At 29.1% G+C, this 17,344-nt stretch overlaps 1 protein-coding gene and 1 long non-coding RNA gene across 2 annotated transcripts; one reads left to right on the top strand and one right to left on the bottom strand.

Moving 5' to 3' along the window:
• The first annotated feature begins 695 nt into the window (after window positions 1-695).
• LOC145952822 (uncharacterized) lies at window positions 696-6,957 on the top strand. The gene is made up of 3 exons (XR_014430315.1): window positions 696-1,102; window positions 2,003-5,682; window positions 6,583-6,957. It is a non-coding gene; the product is annotated as an uncharacterized LOC145952822 (long non-coding RNA).
• Window positions 6,958-13,384: 6,427 nt separating this feature from the next.
• LOC109790817 (GDSL esterase/lipase At1g29670) lies at window positions 13,385-16,885 on the bottom strand. The gene is made up of 5 exons (XM_020350057.3): window positions 16,367-16,885; window positions 16,118-16,242; window positions 15,208-15,453; window positions 14,188-14,428; window positions 13,385-13,826 (listed from the first exon to the last, which is right to left on the bottom strand). Exons 1-5 carry the CDS (start codon window positions 16,602-16,604, stop codon window positions 13,636-13,638), a joined length of 1,041 nt encoding a protein of 346 aa, XP_020205646.1. The 5' UTR covers window positions 16,605-16,885; the 3' UTR covers window positions 13,385-13,635.
• Between the last annotated feature and the right edge of the window lie 459 nt (window positions 16,886-17,344).

Genomic DNA, 17,344 nt, shown 5'->3' with positions numbered 1-17,344 from the left:
GACTAAAATTTTGGAACAAAGAATAGTATTTTAACAATGAACAATATAAATGTGTATTTTATATACGATTAAAATTTATAATAAATAAATATTTTTACATATATAAAAATTACTTTAGTCTATTAATTATGTTAACTTTTATCTCAAATACAAATATAATAATAATTTATATTAAAATTAGATTTAAATATACAAATTTAAGATAAATTTATTTTTGATCTCTCAAACTTAAAATTATTGTTTTTAGTTCATGTAATTTTAAAAATATTGTTTTAATTCTTATTTTTAAATTTTGTTATGAAATCTTTCAAATAATGTCGTATAAAATCTAGGCTAAAAACCTAATTTAGTCCCTTATAATAATTTTTTGTTTCAATTTAGTCCCACTTTTATTTTGATTTCAATTTGGTCCCAAACTAATTAATTGGTTTCAATTTAGTCCCAAATTAATTAATTAGTTTCAATGTGCGACTTCCGTCCAAATTATTTAAACGGAGTTAACTTTTGGCCACGTGGATGCCATGTAGATGCATACGTGGCATCCACGTGGATGAGAATTTTTTTGAAAATACCTGGAACCAGAACGGCCCGTTCTGAAATCGGAACGGGCCGTTTGTAACATCCCAAATTTTATTCAATGAAAAGAAATATTTTTTTATGTATTTATTATGTGAATAAGTATTTTATTTATGTATTTTACTATTTACGTATACGTATGTATGAATAGTATTTCACTATGCAATTGCACAGTGAAGGGCGGCTGCACGAGGGACGCGGGTTCAAATTTTATAATAAATTTGAATATAATAATGAATAGTGCATAGTAATTTATAATATTATTTTAATGAATAGTGCATAGTGCATAGTAACTTCAAAAATTCTATAAATAGGGACTTAAGGTTTTGAAAATTTAGAATTCTAGAGAGAAGGAAATTCTGGAGAAATAGAGAGAGAAAGTAAGAGAGAGAGAAGGAGAAAGAAAAGGAGGTTCTGCTCTAGTGTCTTGTTTAAGGAGAAAGAGGAAGAGATTCTGCCCTAATTCCGATTCCTTTTAAGGAAAGATAGAGAGGAGGAGATTCTGCCCAAATTTCTGTAAACCCAGGTAAGGGGGGAGTGGGAAACCTCACTTGGGGGTGTGGGAATAATTGTTAAATAGTTTGTTTGTTGGATTGGCTCCCGATCCCTTGCCTGTTGTTTATTTCTTTGAATATGTATTATTGATGTGTTTTGTTTTATATCTTATTTATTTACATATTAGAATCTGTTATTTGAATGGAAGGCTAAGCCTCCTAAGTATTTATAAATTTGTAATCTATTATTTAAATGGAAGGCTGAGCCTCCTTATTATCTTATATTACCTTTTAAGCTTCCTACTTTACTTAAAAGATCTTAATATATTATTATTGAAAAATATGATACCTAAGCAACCTCTGGACTGTTGGATTGTTGGACTGTTGGATTGTTGGACTGTTGGACTGTTGGACTGTTTGGACTGTTGGACTGTTTGGACTGTTGGACTATTGGACTATTAAATTGGATTATTGAAATAATTCTTAATTATGAAATATGAATATGATATGTGTAACATGCTAAAGGTTGAGTCTGTGAATGTATGACATGCATCATATGCACATATTACTCCAGGTGTGCCGCTGAGGCCGCATACCCACGACTAACAAGGTGTACCTTTGGGTCACCCACGATATGCTAACGAGGTGCATGAACACCAATGATAGGTGTACCTTAGGGTCACCGACAATTGTATAGGTGTGCCTTCGGGTCACCAGTGATGAATTCTGCAACTTCCGTATGGCGCCACATGCATACATTAGTGAGTCAAGTCAAGAAAATCATTATACATAAGCATATATGTGAGATTGATTATATATGTGAATTATATTGCGTGTGTGTGTGCTATTTAACTTTTATTTCTATATCTGCAACTGAGTGAGAAGTTTCTCACTCCCTTGTCATTTTTGTGTATATTTAAATTATGATGCAGATAATTAGCATGAGGCTGAGGATGTTGGTGGTGAAGCTTAGGCTTCTGTTTGGGTTTCGCTCTGATAGGATGTGACATCGGGATTAGCTAGACTTATTGTTAAATTATTATTATTTTTCTTTTGTAATTTTTATGTTATTTATGTTGAAAGTGTGTATTTTTGTCATATTATAATTTTACTAAAAGATTATAAGTTAATTCCTAACTAGGAGGCTCTGCCACCTTTACTGGGATTAATCTATAATCTTTATTTTATTATTTCTTGACAATTTGATACTTATAGTTGAAAATTATGAATGTGCATCTTTTACCCAATGATACTTGAGATAATTATTTTATATTAGACTAAGAAAGAATTTATATATAGATGGTTTATATCTATTGTATTTATGTTGGGGTAGAGGGTGTCACATTTAGTGGTATCAGAGCCTGGTTGATTTTATCAACCGTGTGTGTTATGTGCTTATCATGACTCTGTTGTGTACTCTGACTATGTCTTGTTTGTTGTGTATTATGATGATGATGTTCGTCCTGTGTTGATATTGTTGAGTTTGAGATTGTTAAGTTAGTTTGTAATCAGAGGAATGATAATCATGATAGTGTTAGCCAACTCGAATTATTAGAACCTTGGATGGGAGGTGATATATTGAGTGTACTAAGAGTTTATGATTGGTGAAGTTTCTGACATCTATAGTTGTAGCAGGTTGAATCTAAAGGTGGTTGTCTCTTTGGTGAGAGATCGAAATGATGGTAATTTCCTTAAGTGTTATTATTGGTATGTTAATTATTTATGGTTTAGGTAGCATGAGAGTTGTTTTGATTGAGAAAAGTAAGGAGAGACTTGAATGAGAAATTAAGTAGTGAATTTGGAAAAAGTTGAGGTATTTTGTGGCATTAGATATATTGATACATTATTGCTATTTGGTGTCGAAAATATTTTCATTATAGTTTGTTATGATAGTATGAGTATTATATCGACAAAATTTATATTTTGAGGTCTTTATGAAGAATATGGCTTTAGATATTATCTTTTCAATAGAACTAGGATAAGATGAAACAAAAATCTAGAACTTCAAGTTATGACTGCCTTGGTGATTAGAAATTTAGTAAGCACTGAATTTATTAGTGGTGATATTTGAATCTTTAGCTAAAGAGATGATCTCTTGGAAATCTTATGTCTTCATAAAGAGTTGTAGCTTATTCACTTAACTTTCGTTTGAGATAAGTTTGAAATCACTTGGATGAATACAACTCTGTGTGTCAGGCAGATATATGCTATCATGATATTTTGAGTTGTTAGGTATAAAAATAGATTTAAATATGATATTTTGAGGTTTTGTATTTGATAGGTCTATTAAAATGATATAATGCAGAGTAGTAAAAGTTGGTTCTTGTACATGCTATAGGATGTAAGCAATGATCAATTCATACATGCTTAGGAATGATATTTATGAAAAAGGTATTCTAATATGATTTGATATACATGTATGTAGAAATAAGAATAGATGACTTTATGGATCAATCAGTGGAGGGTTGCGATAATAAAATGTTTTTGACCTTAGGATGTGAGATGATCATATTAGAGTATAGATTTAAACTAGATTGTCTAAGTATGAATTTGGATTGTATGAGGTGAGTATTTTAGACCATGAAATTTCTTGCGGAGGAAGATTTACCTAAGTTGTGCTTAAGTGAGAGAAATTACCTTACCCATAACCTTGTTAGCGACTTTGTCATTTATACTAAGATTTGGAGACACTAACTATATGATTCTATGGTTGAGGTATTTAGTGATCATAAGAACCTTAAATATCTTTTGACCAAAGGGGTTGAATACGAGATAAAAGAAATAGTTGAAATTTCTTAAGGAGTAAAATTTTGATCTTATTATTTGGCTAAAGCCATTGTGGTGATTGATGTTTTGAGGAAATCTTTATCTTTCATTATGATTAGAGAGATGAATCTTTTTGGCTCAAATTAGAAATTTAAGTTTGGATTATAAGGTTACTTCTAGTATTGTGAGATTAAGTATGAACAACGAATGGATTGTTGAAGAAAATTATAGGAGCATAATTAGTTGATTTATTTTGGTAACAAGTTATAAGGCTATAGGTTAAGGTGATGGATATGATTATGACTTGGGTGAAGATGAAATGGTGAAACTAGAGAACTGATATGGATACCGAGTGTACATTATGCTTAGGTACCTGATCTTTAGAATTGATCATAGAAGAGTTTGAATTGGTTGTAGATAGAGTAGTAAAATTAGTGATCTGATATGTGTATCTAATGCTTAGGTGTTGATGTTGTGGCAAATATCTGGATTACAATGATAACCAAATTATTATTTTGATGATTTAAGGATTGAATTTGATTGCAGAATTTAGAAACTTATGCTTGATGTGTAAGATTACCCTAGTAGCATTGAATTATTTATGTTGGAAGTAACTATCAGATTAATAGATGAGATTAGAGGAACTAGGAGTTAGATCCTTTATTAGTGACCCAAATAAGCAAGAGATTAGAAAGGACACAGTTGGATGTTTAGTTATAAAACTTGAAAGGACATAAGAGTACTCTTAACATTTATTTAGAAGTTACTAAAATGTATCAGAGTGGCGCAGGGGAAGCGTGATGGTCTAATATGGAAAGAGAAGTAGAGAACTTGAATCAAGATATGGAGAGTGAGTTTAAATTTGGAGTGGATGGAGTTTTGAGATTTAAGGATAAGTTGTGCATTCCTAGTGTGCTAGAATTTAATAAAGCAATCCTAGAAGAAGGTCATAAGAGTATCTTTAGTATCCATTCAGAAACTACTAAGATGTACCAAAATCTTAAGAAGATATTTTGTGACCTAAGATGAAGAGAGGAGTAAAGCAATTGTATATTTATGGTTAGCATACTAGAAGTTTTTAAGAATCTTGTAGCACTTAGATGCTCCATTTTGGAAGTAAGATGGTGAATAGATAGACCCTAGTGGAAGATTTGTCTAAGACGCTTAAGAAATTGATTTTGTTTGTGTTTAAGTGGATAAATTCGTCAAGATCTTTCCCTAAGCAAATCCTTTGAGGAAATTGATAAAAGTTGTACATCAACAATGTAGTGATGTTGCATAAGAATTAGAAGTAAGAATGCGAAGAGTTTACCATTGCAAAAATTTCGGGGACGAAATTTCTAAAAGGAGGGGAGAATTGTAACATCCCAAATTTTATTCAATGAAAAGAAATATTTTTTTATGTATTTATTATGTGAATAAGTATTTTATTTATGTATTTTACTATTTACGTATACGTATGTATGAATAGTATTTCACTATGCAATTGCACAGTGAAGGGCGGCTGCACGAGGGACGCGGGTTCAAATTTTATAATAAATTTGAATATAATAATGAATAGTGCATAGTAATTTATAATATTATTTTAATGAATAGTGCATAGTGCATAGTAACTTCAAAAATTCTATAAATAGGGACTTAAGGTTTTGAAAATTTAGAATTCTAGAGAGAAGGAAATTCTGGAGAAATAGAGAGAGAAAGTAAGAGAGAGAGAAGGAGAAAGAAAAGGAGGTTCTGCTCTAGTGTCTTGTTTAAGGAGAAAGAGGAAGAGATTCTGCCCTAATTCCGATTCCTTTTAAGGAAAGATAGAGAGGAGGAGATTCTGCCCAAATTTCTGTAAACCCAGGTAAGGGGGGAGTGGGAAACCTCACTTGGGGGTGTGGGAATAATTGTTAAATAGTTTGTTTGTTGGATTGGCTCCCGATCCCTTGCCTGTTGTTTATTTCTTTGAATATGTATTATTGATGTGTTTTGTTTTATATCTTATTTATTTACATATTAGAATCTGTTATTTGAATGGAAGGCTAAGCCTCCTAAGTATTTATAAATTTGTAATCTATTATTTAAATGGAAGGCTGAGCCTCCTTATTATCTTATATTACCTTTTAAGCTTCCTACTTTACTTAAAAGATCTTAATATATTATTATTGAAAAATATGATACCTAAGCAACCTCTGGACTGTTGGATTGTTGGACTGTTGGATTGTTGGACTGTTGGACTGTTGGACTGTTTGGACTGTTGGACTGTTTGGACTGTTGGACTATTGGACTATTAAATTGGATTATTGAAATAATTCTTAATTATGAAATATGAATATGATATGTGTAACATGCTAAAGGTTGAGTCTGTGAATGTATGACATGCATCATATGCACATATTACTCCAGGTGTGCCGCTGAGGCCGCATACCCACGACTAACAAGGTGTACCTTTGGGTCACCCACGATATGCTAACGAGGTGCATGAACACCAATGATAGGTGTACCTTAGGGTCACCGACAATTGTATAGGTGTGCCTTCGGGTCACCAGTGATGAATTCTGCAACTTCCGTATGGCGCCACATGCATACATTAGTGAGTCAAGTCAAGAAAATCATTATACATAAGCATATATGTGAGATTGATTATATATGTGAATTATATTGCGTGTGTGTGTGCTATTTAACTTTTATTTCTATATCTGCAACTGAGTGAGAAGTTTCTCACTCCCTTGTCATTTTTGTGTATATTTAAATTATGATGCAGATAATTAGCATGAGGCTGAGGATGTTGGTGGTGAAGCTTAGGCTTCTGTTTGGGTTTCGCTCTGATAGGATGTGACATCGGGATTAGCTAGACTTATTGTTAAATTATTATTATTTTTCTTTTGTAATTTTTATGTTATTTATGTTGAAAGTGTGTATTTTTGTCATATTATAATTTTACTAAAAGATTATAAGTTAATTCCTAACTAGGAGGCTCTGCCACCTTTACTGGGATTAATCTATAATCTTTATTTTATTATTTCTTGACAATTTGATACTTATAGTTGAAAATTATGAATGTGCATCTTTTACCCAATGATACTTGAGATAATTATTTTATATTAGACTAAGAAAGAATTTATATATAGATGGTTTATATCTATTGTATTTATGTTGGGGTAGAGGGTGTCACACCGTTCTGGTTGCAAAATTAAAACACCAACAGTGAATTCAGAACGGCCCGTTCCAAAACTGTGAATAAAATATTCTATGCCTAATTATGTTTTTGATCGCTCAAGTATTATAATTATGCAATTTTAATCCCTAAGGTTTTAATTTAGTAATTTCAGTCCTTAAAAGATTATAGTTGTGTAATCTTAGTCTCACAATTTTTAATTTAACAATTTTAATCTCTCAAATATCATAATTGTGCAATTTTAGTCTTTCTCATTAAAAATTTAATAATTTTAAAATTTTAATATATATATATATAATGTTTTAAAACTATATAATTGTTTGCTTATTTAAATTAACGTATATTATAATTTTTTTTAATGTATTAAATGATATATATTTATTATTACTAAATAAATAAAATTTATATATTGTTAGTATTTTAATATTACTGATAAATTAATATCAATAATATTTTTACTATATTTATAAATAAACTAATAATTTGATAAATATAACTTAATATATATTAATATACTTTTACAAAAATATAAATATATAAGATCAGATATATATTTCTAATTAATATACTTATATTTTTGTAAAAGTATATTAATATATAACAAGTTATATTTATCAAATTATTAGTTTATCTATAAATATATTAATATTATTATTGATATAATATCAAAAATTATAATATACGTTAATTTGAATAGATAAATAATTATTTAATTTTAAAACATTATATATATATATATTAAAATTATTAATTTTTAATGAGAGAAACTAAAATTATACTATTATGATATTCGAGGGACTAAAATTGTTCAATTAAAAATTGAAGGACCAAAATCGCGCAATTGCAATTCTTTAAGGACTACAATTACCCAATTAAAATCTTGCAGATCAAAACTCCACAATTGTAATACTTGAGGGATAAAAAATGCAATTAAACCAATATTCTTTATTAATTTTATTAAAAATATAATAATTTTGAAAAATATTTTTTTATGGTAAAAATTTTAAAATTACTTATTTTTATAAAATATAATTGTCTTATAAATAGAGTAATAATTTTTTCTTTTTCTCTTTCTGTTTGAAAAAATATTTAAATATCACTTTATAATTTTTTGCAACTTATTTAAGATTAGAAGAATAAAATAATAAAAATTAATAAGATAAACATAATAAAATAAAATATATTTTTTTCTTTTGTACCTAGAACGGGTCGTTCCGAATGCAAAATTAACACACCAAAAGTGCACCCAGAACGGCTCGTTCCGATTTCAGAACGGGCTGTTCTGAGTCCAGGTGTTTTCAAAAAAATTCTCATCCACGTGGCATCCACATATGCATCTACGTGGCATCCACGTGGCCAAAAGTTAATTTCGTTTAAATAATTTGGACGGAAGTCCCACATTGAAACCAATTAATTAATTTGGGACTAAATTGAAACCAATTAATTAGTTTGGGACCAAATTGAAACCAAAAATAAAAATGGGACTAAATTGAAACAAAAAATTATTATAAGGGACCAAATTAGGTTTTTAGCCTAAAATCTATCATCTGATATCTTTGTTAATGAAAATATTACATTAAACCTAGTTAATATTACATAATTGTCTCAATCTATTACTTTTATATATATCATTAATGACTTGAAAAAATTATAATAATTTTTTAAAATTACATGAATTAAAAATAACAATTTTAAATTTTAAAAAATAAAAATAAATTTATCATAAATATATGGAAATAATCACATATTTGAACCTTAAAACTAAATTCATAATAATAAAAGTAAAGCACAAAATTTTAACAATTGTTCTTTTGGCATGGGGATCGATTATTCTTCAAGTCTAAAATATTCAAAAGTAATCTGTCAATTTTAATCCTAAAAATTCCTTATATATTGTTCAAGCCTATAGATTTCTTTGATCTCCTTGGAGAAAATGCGTCACGATCACAAATCACAATGTTTTTACGAAGAACAATAAAAAAAAAATCTCGACATTGTTACCTCATCATTATTCATCGAGTGATCTGGTTGATAGATCATTCTAGTGGGTGTACCTATCAATCTCTCCATCGACTTAGATGAAGACTTTAAAAAGAGATTGTTTGGTCGATCATTCTGGTGGGTGTGCTTATCAGTCTCTCCACTTTTTTTTTTCTTCCTATTTCAGTATTTTTTTAAAATTTTATTTTAGACTAATTTGATTAAGAACCAAATCCATTAAATAATTTTTTGTATAATTTTTCTTTGTATATTTTTTTTAAAGCTTTCATTTGTCTATTCTCTCAATTTTGCGTAAAGAGAAGGTTTTATTTTCTTCCCAACATTCATGTTGTTAAAATATTGCGCAAGTGTTGAAAACCTTCTTAATGTTGTGTTCGATTTCCATATATAAAAAAATATTACTAGTAGAGGCGTATATATAAAGGAGGATTGCTAGAGCATTTATTTTCTCACTTGTTGGAATCTTTATTTTCTCACACAAAATAAATTTCTCTATTATAAATACTCATTTTGTTTTATAATAAGTGTTGTATTTAAAAAAAAAAATACATCTTAAAATAAGGATAAATTATCTTTTTTTCATTTATACTTCTTATAATATTTAAAAGTGATTATTATGTTATATTGTTAATATAAAAAAATTAATCATAAAATTATTTTATGAAATCATTATTCTCTTTCATTTATTTATTATTATTATTTTGTTTGTGTAAAATAATTTAGGATGACATTTATTATAATTAAAATGGATTGAGTAAATAATGGGGGTTGATTTGTCTTTTCTTTATTTTTATTTTGATAATAATTATAATTTCAACTTTCGAATTTAACATTTAAAATTTGTCTTCTTTTCGTTTGCCGGATACATTTTTCAAATTTTATATATCTATTACATTTAATAGGGAAGTCTCGTAAATATAGTCCTCATGTAATAATTGAGTACTTATTTTCGTTTATAAAAATGTATCGAAACAATTGCAAGATGGTGTATCAATTAATCATCACATAACAATGTGAAATTTCATAAATAGTTTGATACTTATATTTTTTAAGTGTTGATATATTTATTCTATTCAATAATTCATATTTTACATCAAATTTTAATAATTTAAATGTTAAATTTAAAATTTTTAATACATAAATCAAGTCTACAAATTTTTATAAAATTTAAAAATTATTTGACTCTTAATTTCATTAATTCATATTAAAGGACAATTATAAAAATATTTTATACATTGATTTGAATTTGTATGATAAAGTAGCATATGATTTTCAATTTTTTTTAAAAATTTATAGACTTGATTTATGCATTGATAACATTAAATTTAATAGTTGAATCGTTGAAATTTAATGTAGAACATGAATTATTGAGTGAGTTAAATTTATCAAAATCTACTTTTGATGTAACGTAATTAGTAGACTAGAACGGGGCATTCCCAAATTGGAACGGGTCGTTCTAAATTACTAAATAGGCCTATAAATCCTAGTTGAACATGGGTCATTCCAAACAGGATCGTTGTGAGTTAAATGCAACTCCAGAACGGGCTGTTCTGGTTTGAGAACGGGTCGTTCTGGATGTAAATTTTACACATGACGTTTGAGTCCATAACGGGCCGTTCCGAATTCAAAATGGGTCGTTCTGATCACTCCAGACTTCTATAAATAGGTCACATGCTTGCAGTTGAGGAGAGAGAAGGGGAACTTAGAGAGAGGTTTTAGAGAGAAGGACTCTAGGTTTGTGAGTTCCTTTCTCTCCTAAACTTCTCTGTATGATTCTTCTTCTCATTTAGATCACCAACATCTTCTGTCTTTTCTTGAAATTCAGACTAGGAAGCTTTCTTTGGGTGGATTGAAGTTTCCAGGTTGAGCTTTGAAAGGAAATTCTACTTCTTATCAGTTCTTGGCCATTTTGAGTCAATTTTTAGGTGAGGGAAGCTAGAATGTTTGTTGTTTAGGTTGCATGTGAGTTTAGAAACTCAATCGATGCATGAATGTTGAGAATCCATGGTTAGATTGGAGAAATTGTTCATTTTGGGGTTTTTGGGAAAATTGGAGTTTTGATGATTTTGATGCATCGGATGAGTGCATGTTGATTTTGAACTTTTTTTTGAGTTGTAGCCTGTGCATTGTGTTTTTGTGTTTGCATGTGACTGGATTTGTTGGTTTGGATGAGTTTTTGAACTCTCTGATTGTGATTAGGCCAAGCGCAGGTTGAGCGCGCCGGACGTGGAAGAGCTTAGGGCTCTCGGGTTGGATGTTAGGTCGGGCGTGATTTGATTGCGCCGGGCGTGAGTGGGTTTGATGTTTTTGGATTGAAATTGACGTTCATGCATGTTTAAAGTTGAAGTTTTAGATTATGTATGTATGATATATGATGTATGGTGAGTAGTGATTCATATGTATGCTTGGTAATGATATATATGAATGTTTAAATATGATATGACATGTGTATATGTTCACATGAAAATGATATTGATCATGATGGTGGGTAGACCATGTATGATGTGTGATGCATTATTGCATGTGATGCCTTATGGCACGAGTATGATTATTGATTATGATAGTGGGTAGACCATGTATGATTTGTGATGCATTATTGCATATGATGCCTTATGGCATGAGTCTAGCCTAGGACTTGATGAGAGGGAAAATGTTTTCGAACTAGAAGAGCTCATATAGAGTCTCTTGAGAGTGGTGCTTAGATAGGCCACTGATATATGAGAGTGGTGCTCAGGTAGGCCACTAGATTTGGGTGAGAGTGGTGCTCAGGTAGGCCACTTGGTTGGGTGAGTCTCCTCTAAGTCCTTAGCTAGTGTTGGAGCGGAGTATGAGGTCGAGGGTTATTCCCTTAACCAAGTACTGGGGAAGGTGCGTGGATCCTTGCGGATAGTCGGTGGGCGAACTCCACAAGTGACTTGGTAATGCATGCCAAGGTCGTGGTAAGCCTGTACCCAACTGTGCTATACTTGACGGTGGATCCGGACTTCTAATTGTGTAAGTGACATCATCTGAGTAAACCTGAGTGAGGATTTTTATTCTGTTTAGCTGTGACCGAGCGAGCGCATTGGGCGTGAAAATGGTTGGGGTGGTTTCGGTAGGATTGAGATGTCACTTATACTGCTCTGCTGTTAGGGAGATCTCCTAGGTATATGCGTGACAACACATTAGATGATTGATATGCATTGATATCTGTCGTGAGTTACATGTATTGCATGATTGTTATGATGATGAAGTGTATGGTGTTTGACTTCATATTTGATGAATGGACGATTGATTGAGATGGAAGTTCCTTTGGGACTTGATTTGGATGCATGTATAGTATAGATTTTATTCTGTACTTGTATGATTGCTTTTTGAACTCTAGCTTACCCTTTTGTTTCCATGTTGATGGACTACAATGATCATACTTGGCATGGGAACAGGTCAGGGCTAGCTTAGAGTTGAGGTGACCGCTGCGTGATGGGGAGTTTGTCCTAGTGGTAGAGTTACCTTATTGGGTAACTGTTGTGCGTGCTTGACCGACACTAGGAGGTTATGATTTTGGGATGACTGTACATATATGGTGCTATATTTTGTAATAGAAACGTAATTATTATATTTATATTTATATACCTATATGTATGAGTCATTCAATTTTTATATTTTCTTAGTTCACTAGCTAGTAGTAGTGCGATTCTTCTAAGTGTAGAGACCATGACTGGTCATTACACTTGAAGTAAATAGGTCCCTCCTTATATATATATATATATATATATATATATATATATATATATATATATATATATTTCAAGTTCGACATTAAATTTCAACGATTCAACAAGTTAAATCTAAAGTTATTAATTCATAGATCAAGTATACAAAGTTTTTAAAAATTTAAAAACTATTTGATACTTACTTTCATTAATTCAAATAGATGGATAATTATAAAAGTATTTTATACCTTGATTTGAATCTATATAATAAAATATTATATGGTTTTTAACCTTTTAAAGAATTTAAAGATTTTATCTATTTATTAAGAACTTTTAATTTAATGATTAAATTATTAAATTAGATATATAAAATATAAGTTATCGAGTAAAATAAGTTAAAAAAATATTTTTTAAATGTGAATCCTATGTATAGTATAATATAGTATAATTGTGCCTTATATCCGTCTGCCTTTGTTCTGCTCTGGTAGAATTTTTAAATTTTAAATTTTAAATTTATTACATTTATTAAAGAGACCCTATAGTCTTAACCTAATAATATTAGGTAATTATTTCATAATGCACATTGACTCCTATCTTAAATTAAAATTTTAAATCAATCAAATATTGAATACACCATATCTCACATAAAAGAAATTGGTCAAGTTATTGCATATTATTTTCATTGTCTTGAATGAACAGCATTGCACCAATCAACGATAACAAATAATTGTTTTTGCATACTTTACAAACAGTGTATAATTAAATATTTATTTGCAAGTACTATTGTAACTACATGTATTTAATTATGAGAAAAATAAATATTTTGTATGTAAATAATATATTAATTTAAATTAAATAATATTTTTATTTTTATTAAAATATTTGAATGATTTTTATTTAGTATTTGGTCTTGAAGTGATAAAATGATAATAAGCTAACTGAATCATCAACCATGATGAACAATCAGCAGCTTGATATCATTATATAAACTTTTTGCAGTGAATTGATTTACAGCTTGTGTGGTATGGAATTGATCCCAAAACAGGTGTGCATCCACATTTTTGCATGGTATTTTATCAGGAATGCACTGCCCATTCTCCCCCGATAGGCAGCAAGGAGCATCCAAAACGTCCAAACCTGAAATACATGCATGGACCATATATTGTTATTACTTATTTCATTCAAATTAGAGTTTATTTTAATAAAATATATAATAAACTTTTTATTAAATATTAATTAGTGTGTACTATTAAAATAATATTTCAATTTAGATCAGACAATACACCCACAGTATTATACTACTTTTTGATTTTTTTTTTATAAGAAATAAATATAATAGAGTGTTTTACCCTGCAACTTAATTATTTCTTATGGAAAAGATCCGAGGGAGTATTTAAGTGTTGTCTTACATTTTCTTAATGAAATTGTAATGAAGACATTAAATTGTTGTAATCTAGAAAGTGAATTAATGAAAGTGTAAGAAAATGGAAATGTATACCCGGTAAGGTGCCAGGGTTTACAACTGTGTTGTTTATAAAGATGAATATGGAATGAGCAAAGAAGTTGATATTGAATCGATCCACCAGAGATTTAAGTTTGTTATTGAACAAGATGGAAGCATCATTCAACTCTTTAACACAAGATCCATGTGTCTTATACCTAGACAAGGCACTTGGAGTGCATCCTATAAGACTTAACCCAACAATCACGAATTTTCTTGCCCCAACTTCTCGCAGATCCTTCACATAACCCAACAACCATGAAACATTAGTTATTTGCTAAGACATTGGTTGATATAACGAGTTACCTAATAGTTAAACAAATTAAAGGTAGCTAATAAATGATTTTGAACGAGGCTTCCACTTAAGTGAAAACGAGTTTAACTTGTTTTCAAAAGTAAAATTTAATGTACAGTTGTTTTCCTTTCACACACGTAAGAGAATTAGTGGAGCAATGAAAATGTGACATAATTAATAGATAATTTATCTCTTAAATTTTGTTTGGAGGTGAGGAAGGAATAGAAGAGAATAAAAAATAATATATGAGAATTGATTTGATAAGAATTAAATAAGAAATTAAGTAAAATAGAATAAAATTAAATGAAAAATGAAATAAATTTAGTATTTACAATTATTATTTTATCCTCACTTTTATAATATAATTAGAATTAATATTTTTATTTTATATAATTTTACATATTTTCTAAAATCCACATGAATCTCCACAATAGAAAAAAAATATAAAAAAATGATGTGGGACATAATTTTAGATTCAAATTTAATTATTATCATTGTAATTTTTATAAATAAAAAAATAACAAAAGTATATGCGGGTAAAATGACTAGTAGTAAATAAATGAATTTTTTTTAAGTGAATCCTAAAACTCTGAACTCTTCAAATCTGCTGGAAGCTTCTAAAATAAATACTTGATCCAGTCAATTTATAATTACGTTACGTTGCCACTAAATCAATTAGTGAGAGAAAGTGAAAACAAATACAGTAGAAAATTCTGAGATACCTGTATATGTCCAGCGTATTGGTCAATAAGAAGATGCACGTATTGGAGAGGGGTATAAATGCGACTTGTTGGGTAAAAGTTGGGAAGGAAGTAATTATTTATGAAATCATTGCTTCCTATATTCATGTAATACAAGCACTTGCTAAGATACAGTTTTGCTTTCTCAGAACCTCCAAGCTTCTCAGCAATTTTGGAATATATGACTTCGTGATTTTTCACCTGTGCTCCCAAGTAGATATCAGCACCCTACATTATTAATGTTAAGTGTAAACCTAATTTAGTGGCATCCATGTGTGACCATTGAAACAAATATATCCTCTAAAATTATGCCAAAAATCTATTGAAGATAGAGATCAACAAAGAAGCATATTTGAGTCATCAGGAGATGTTTAAATATTTATTTTATAAGTACTTTTAATGAGGAAAAAAAAATAAGGAGAAAAATTGAATTTTTTTTTTATAAATTAAAACTAATTTATACACAAGTTAAAAATAAATTTATAAAAAAACTAATATGAGATAACTTTTACTAGTAAACTAAATTTAACTTGGGTAAAGAAAAATTTTAATCTTTATAATTTCATTTACTTTACTTTTTAGTATGAGAATTAATACATTTATTATGTGTCAACATGAAAGAAATAATATTATAAAAAAAATGATAACAAAGACTAAAAATAATAAAAACTATAAGTATAAGAACCAAAAAGACTTATCTTAAATTAAAAAAATTGAAAAAATAAGTATATATATTAAAAATATCTATTTTAGATTATAAAGATTAAAAATGTTAAGTAAGTTAAGTTATAAGGATAAAAAATATACTTATAATAAAGTTTTTTTTGTCTACTTATTTCCGAAAGTATTTCTTAAAAAAAGATTATCTAAAGATAGTGTTATATATATATACCATATGTGTGCCTGTCTCGGGGCGAATCCCAGCTGATCCGGATGCATAGTTGACACCCTTTTGAATGTCGAAGCCACGCGTGTTTGCAAAGGGTGGGATGAATTTCTCAAATCCCAGAAGTTCAGCTGCAATAGTTAAACGCTAATTAAAAAGATGAAGATAAATAAGTGTGAGGGCAACAAAATAGAAAATAATAATAATAATAATAATAATAAGGGCTACACTGGAATTAAGCATAAAAAATGTTACTTGCAAAGTCAATTGAGGTTCGTCCATTAGTAAATCTTCCGGTTGGGCCATTTGGGAAGTCGATGCCATATGGCAAGTAATTGGATTTTGCAAATGTTGGAAGATTGTTGTTGTTTCCACTATCAGATAGAGAGTCCCCAAATATAAAAACGCAAGGCAATTGCGATTCTCCATCAACACAATTTGCAGCCAATAGAAGAAGAGAAAGAACCAACCATGGTTTAGTTTCAATTGCCATATATTCAATGAATCTAGCTACGAAGAAAAGAGCAAAAAGAGGTTCAGTAGGTTATTATGATCCAAGAAATTATATGTAATGTGACAATTGCACAAAATCATGGAAGGTGAATGGATATATCATATATGTGTGGTGTGGGGTAAGTGGGTAACAAAGTTTTGCGCCCAAATGGCATGTTTTTTAATAATGAAGTCAGAATAAAGCAATATGGAGTGAAGAGTTTGGTAAGTTTTTTTTTTTTTTTTTTTTTTTTTAACGAAGTAACATTATCTATTAATAATAAAAAAAAGGGGTGAAATTCTGATAACTTCATCATATATGATTGAATTACAAAAACTTATGAACAGGTATCTTACATCTAAATTGAATTTTTTTCTGATTAAATAATCTCTTTCTAAATGTTTTGAAACAATTAGAATGAGATTTTTGAAAAGAAATACGAAATTTTGATTTTGGTAAAAATATATTTAGTTTGAAAAAAGAGTATGAAAAAATGGTTGGATCTTCATATTTGAATTTCTCGAATGAAGAGATTCATGAATTAGAATCCTAACGCATATAAATATAAATGGTAATTTCTAAAATCATTTGAACTATTTCATTTCCTTCCAAAACTCTCTTCTCTCCAAAATTTTCTCAATTTTTTTAATATATATATATATATATATATATATATATATATATATATATAAGTATATAATAATATTAAAATAAAAATATATTTAACAAAAATATAGCAC

The sequence above is a fragment of the Cajanus cajan genome, chromosome 1, assembly GCF_000230855.2.
Source record: "Cajanus cajan strain Asha chromosome 1, NIPB_CcT2T_4, whole genome shotgun sequence".
NCBI lineage: Eukaryota > Viridiplantae > Streptophyta > Magnoliopsida > Fabales > Fabaceae > Cajanus > Cajanus cajan.
The sequence above is the reverse complement of the archived record's forward strand: the minus strand, read 5'-3'. Positions and strand labels throughout refer to the sequence as shown.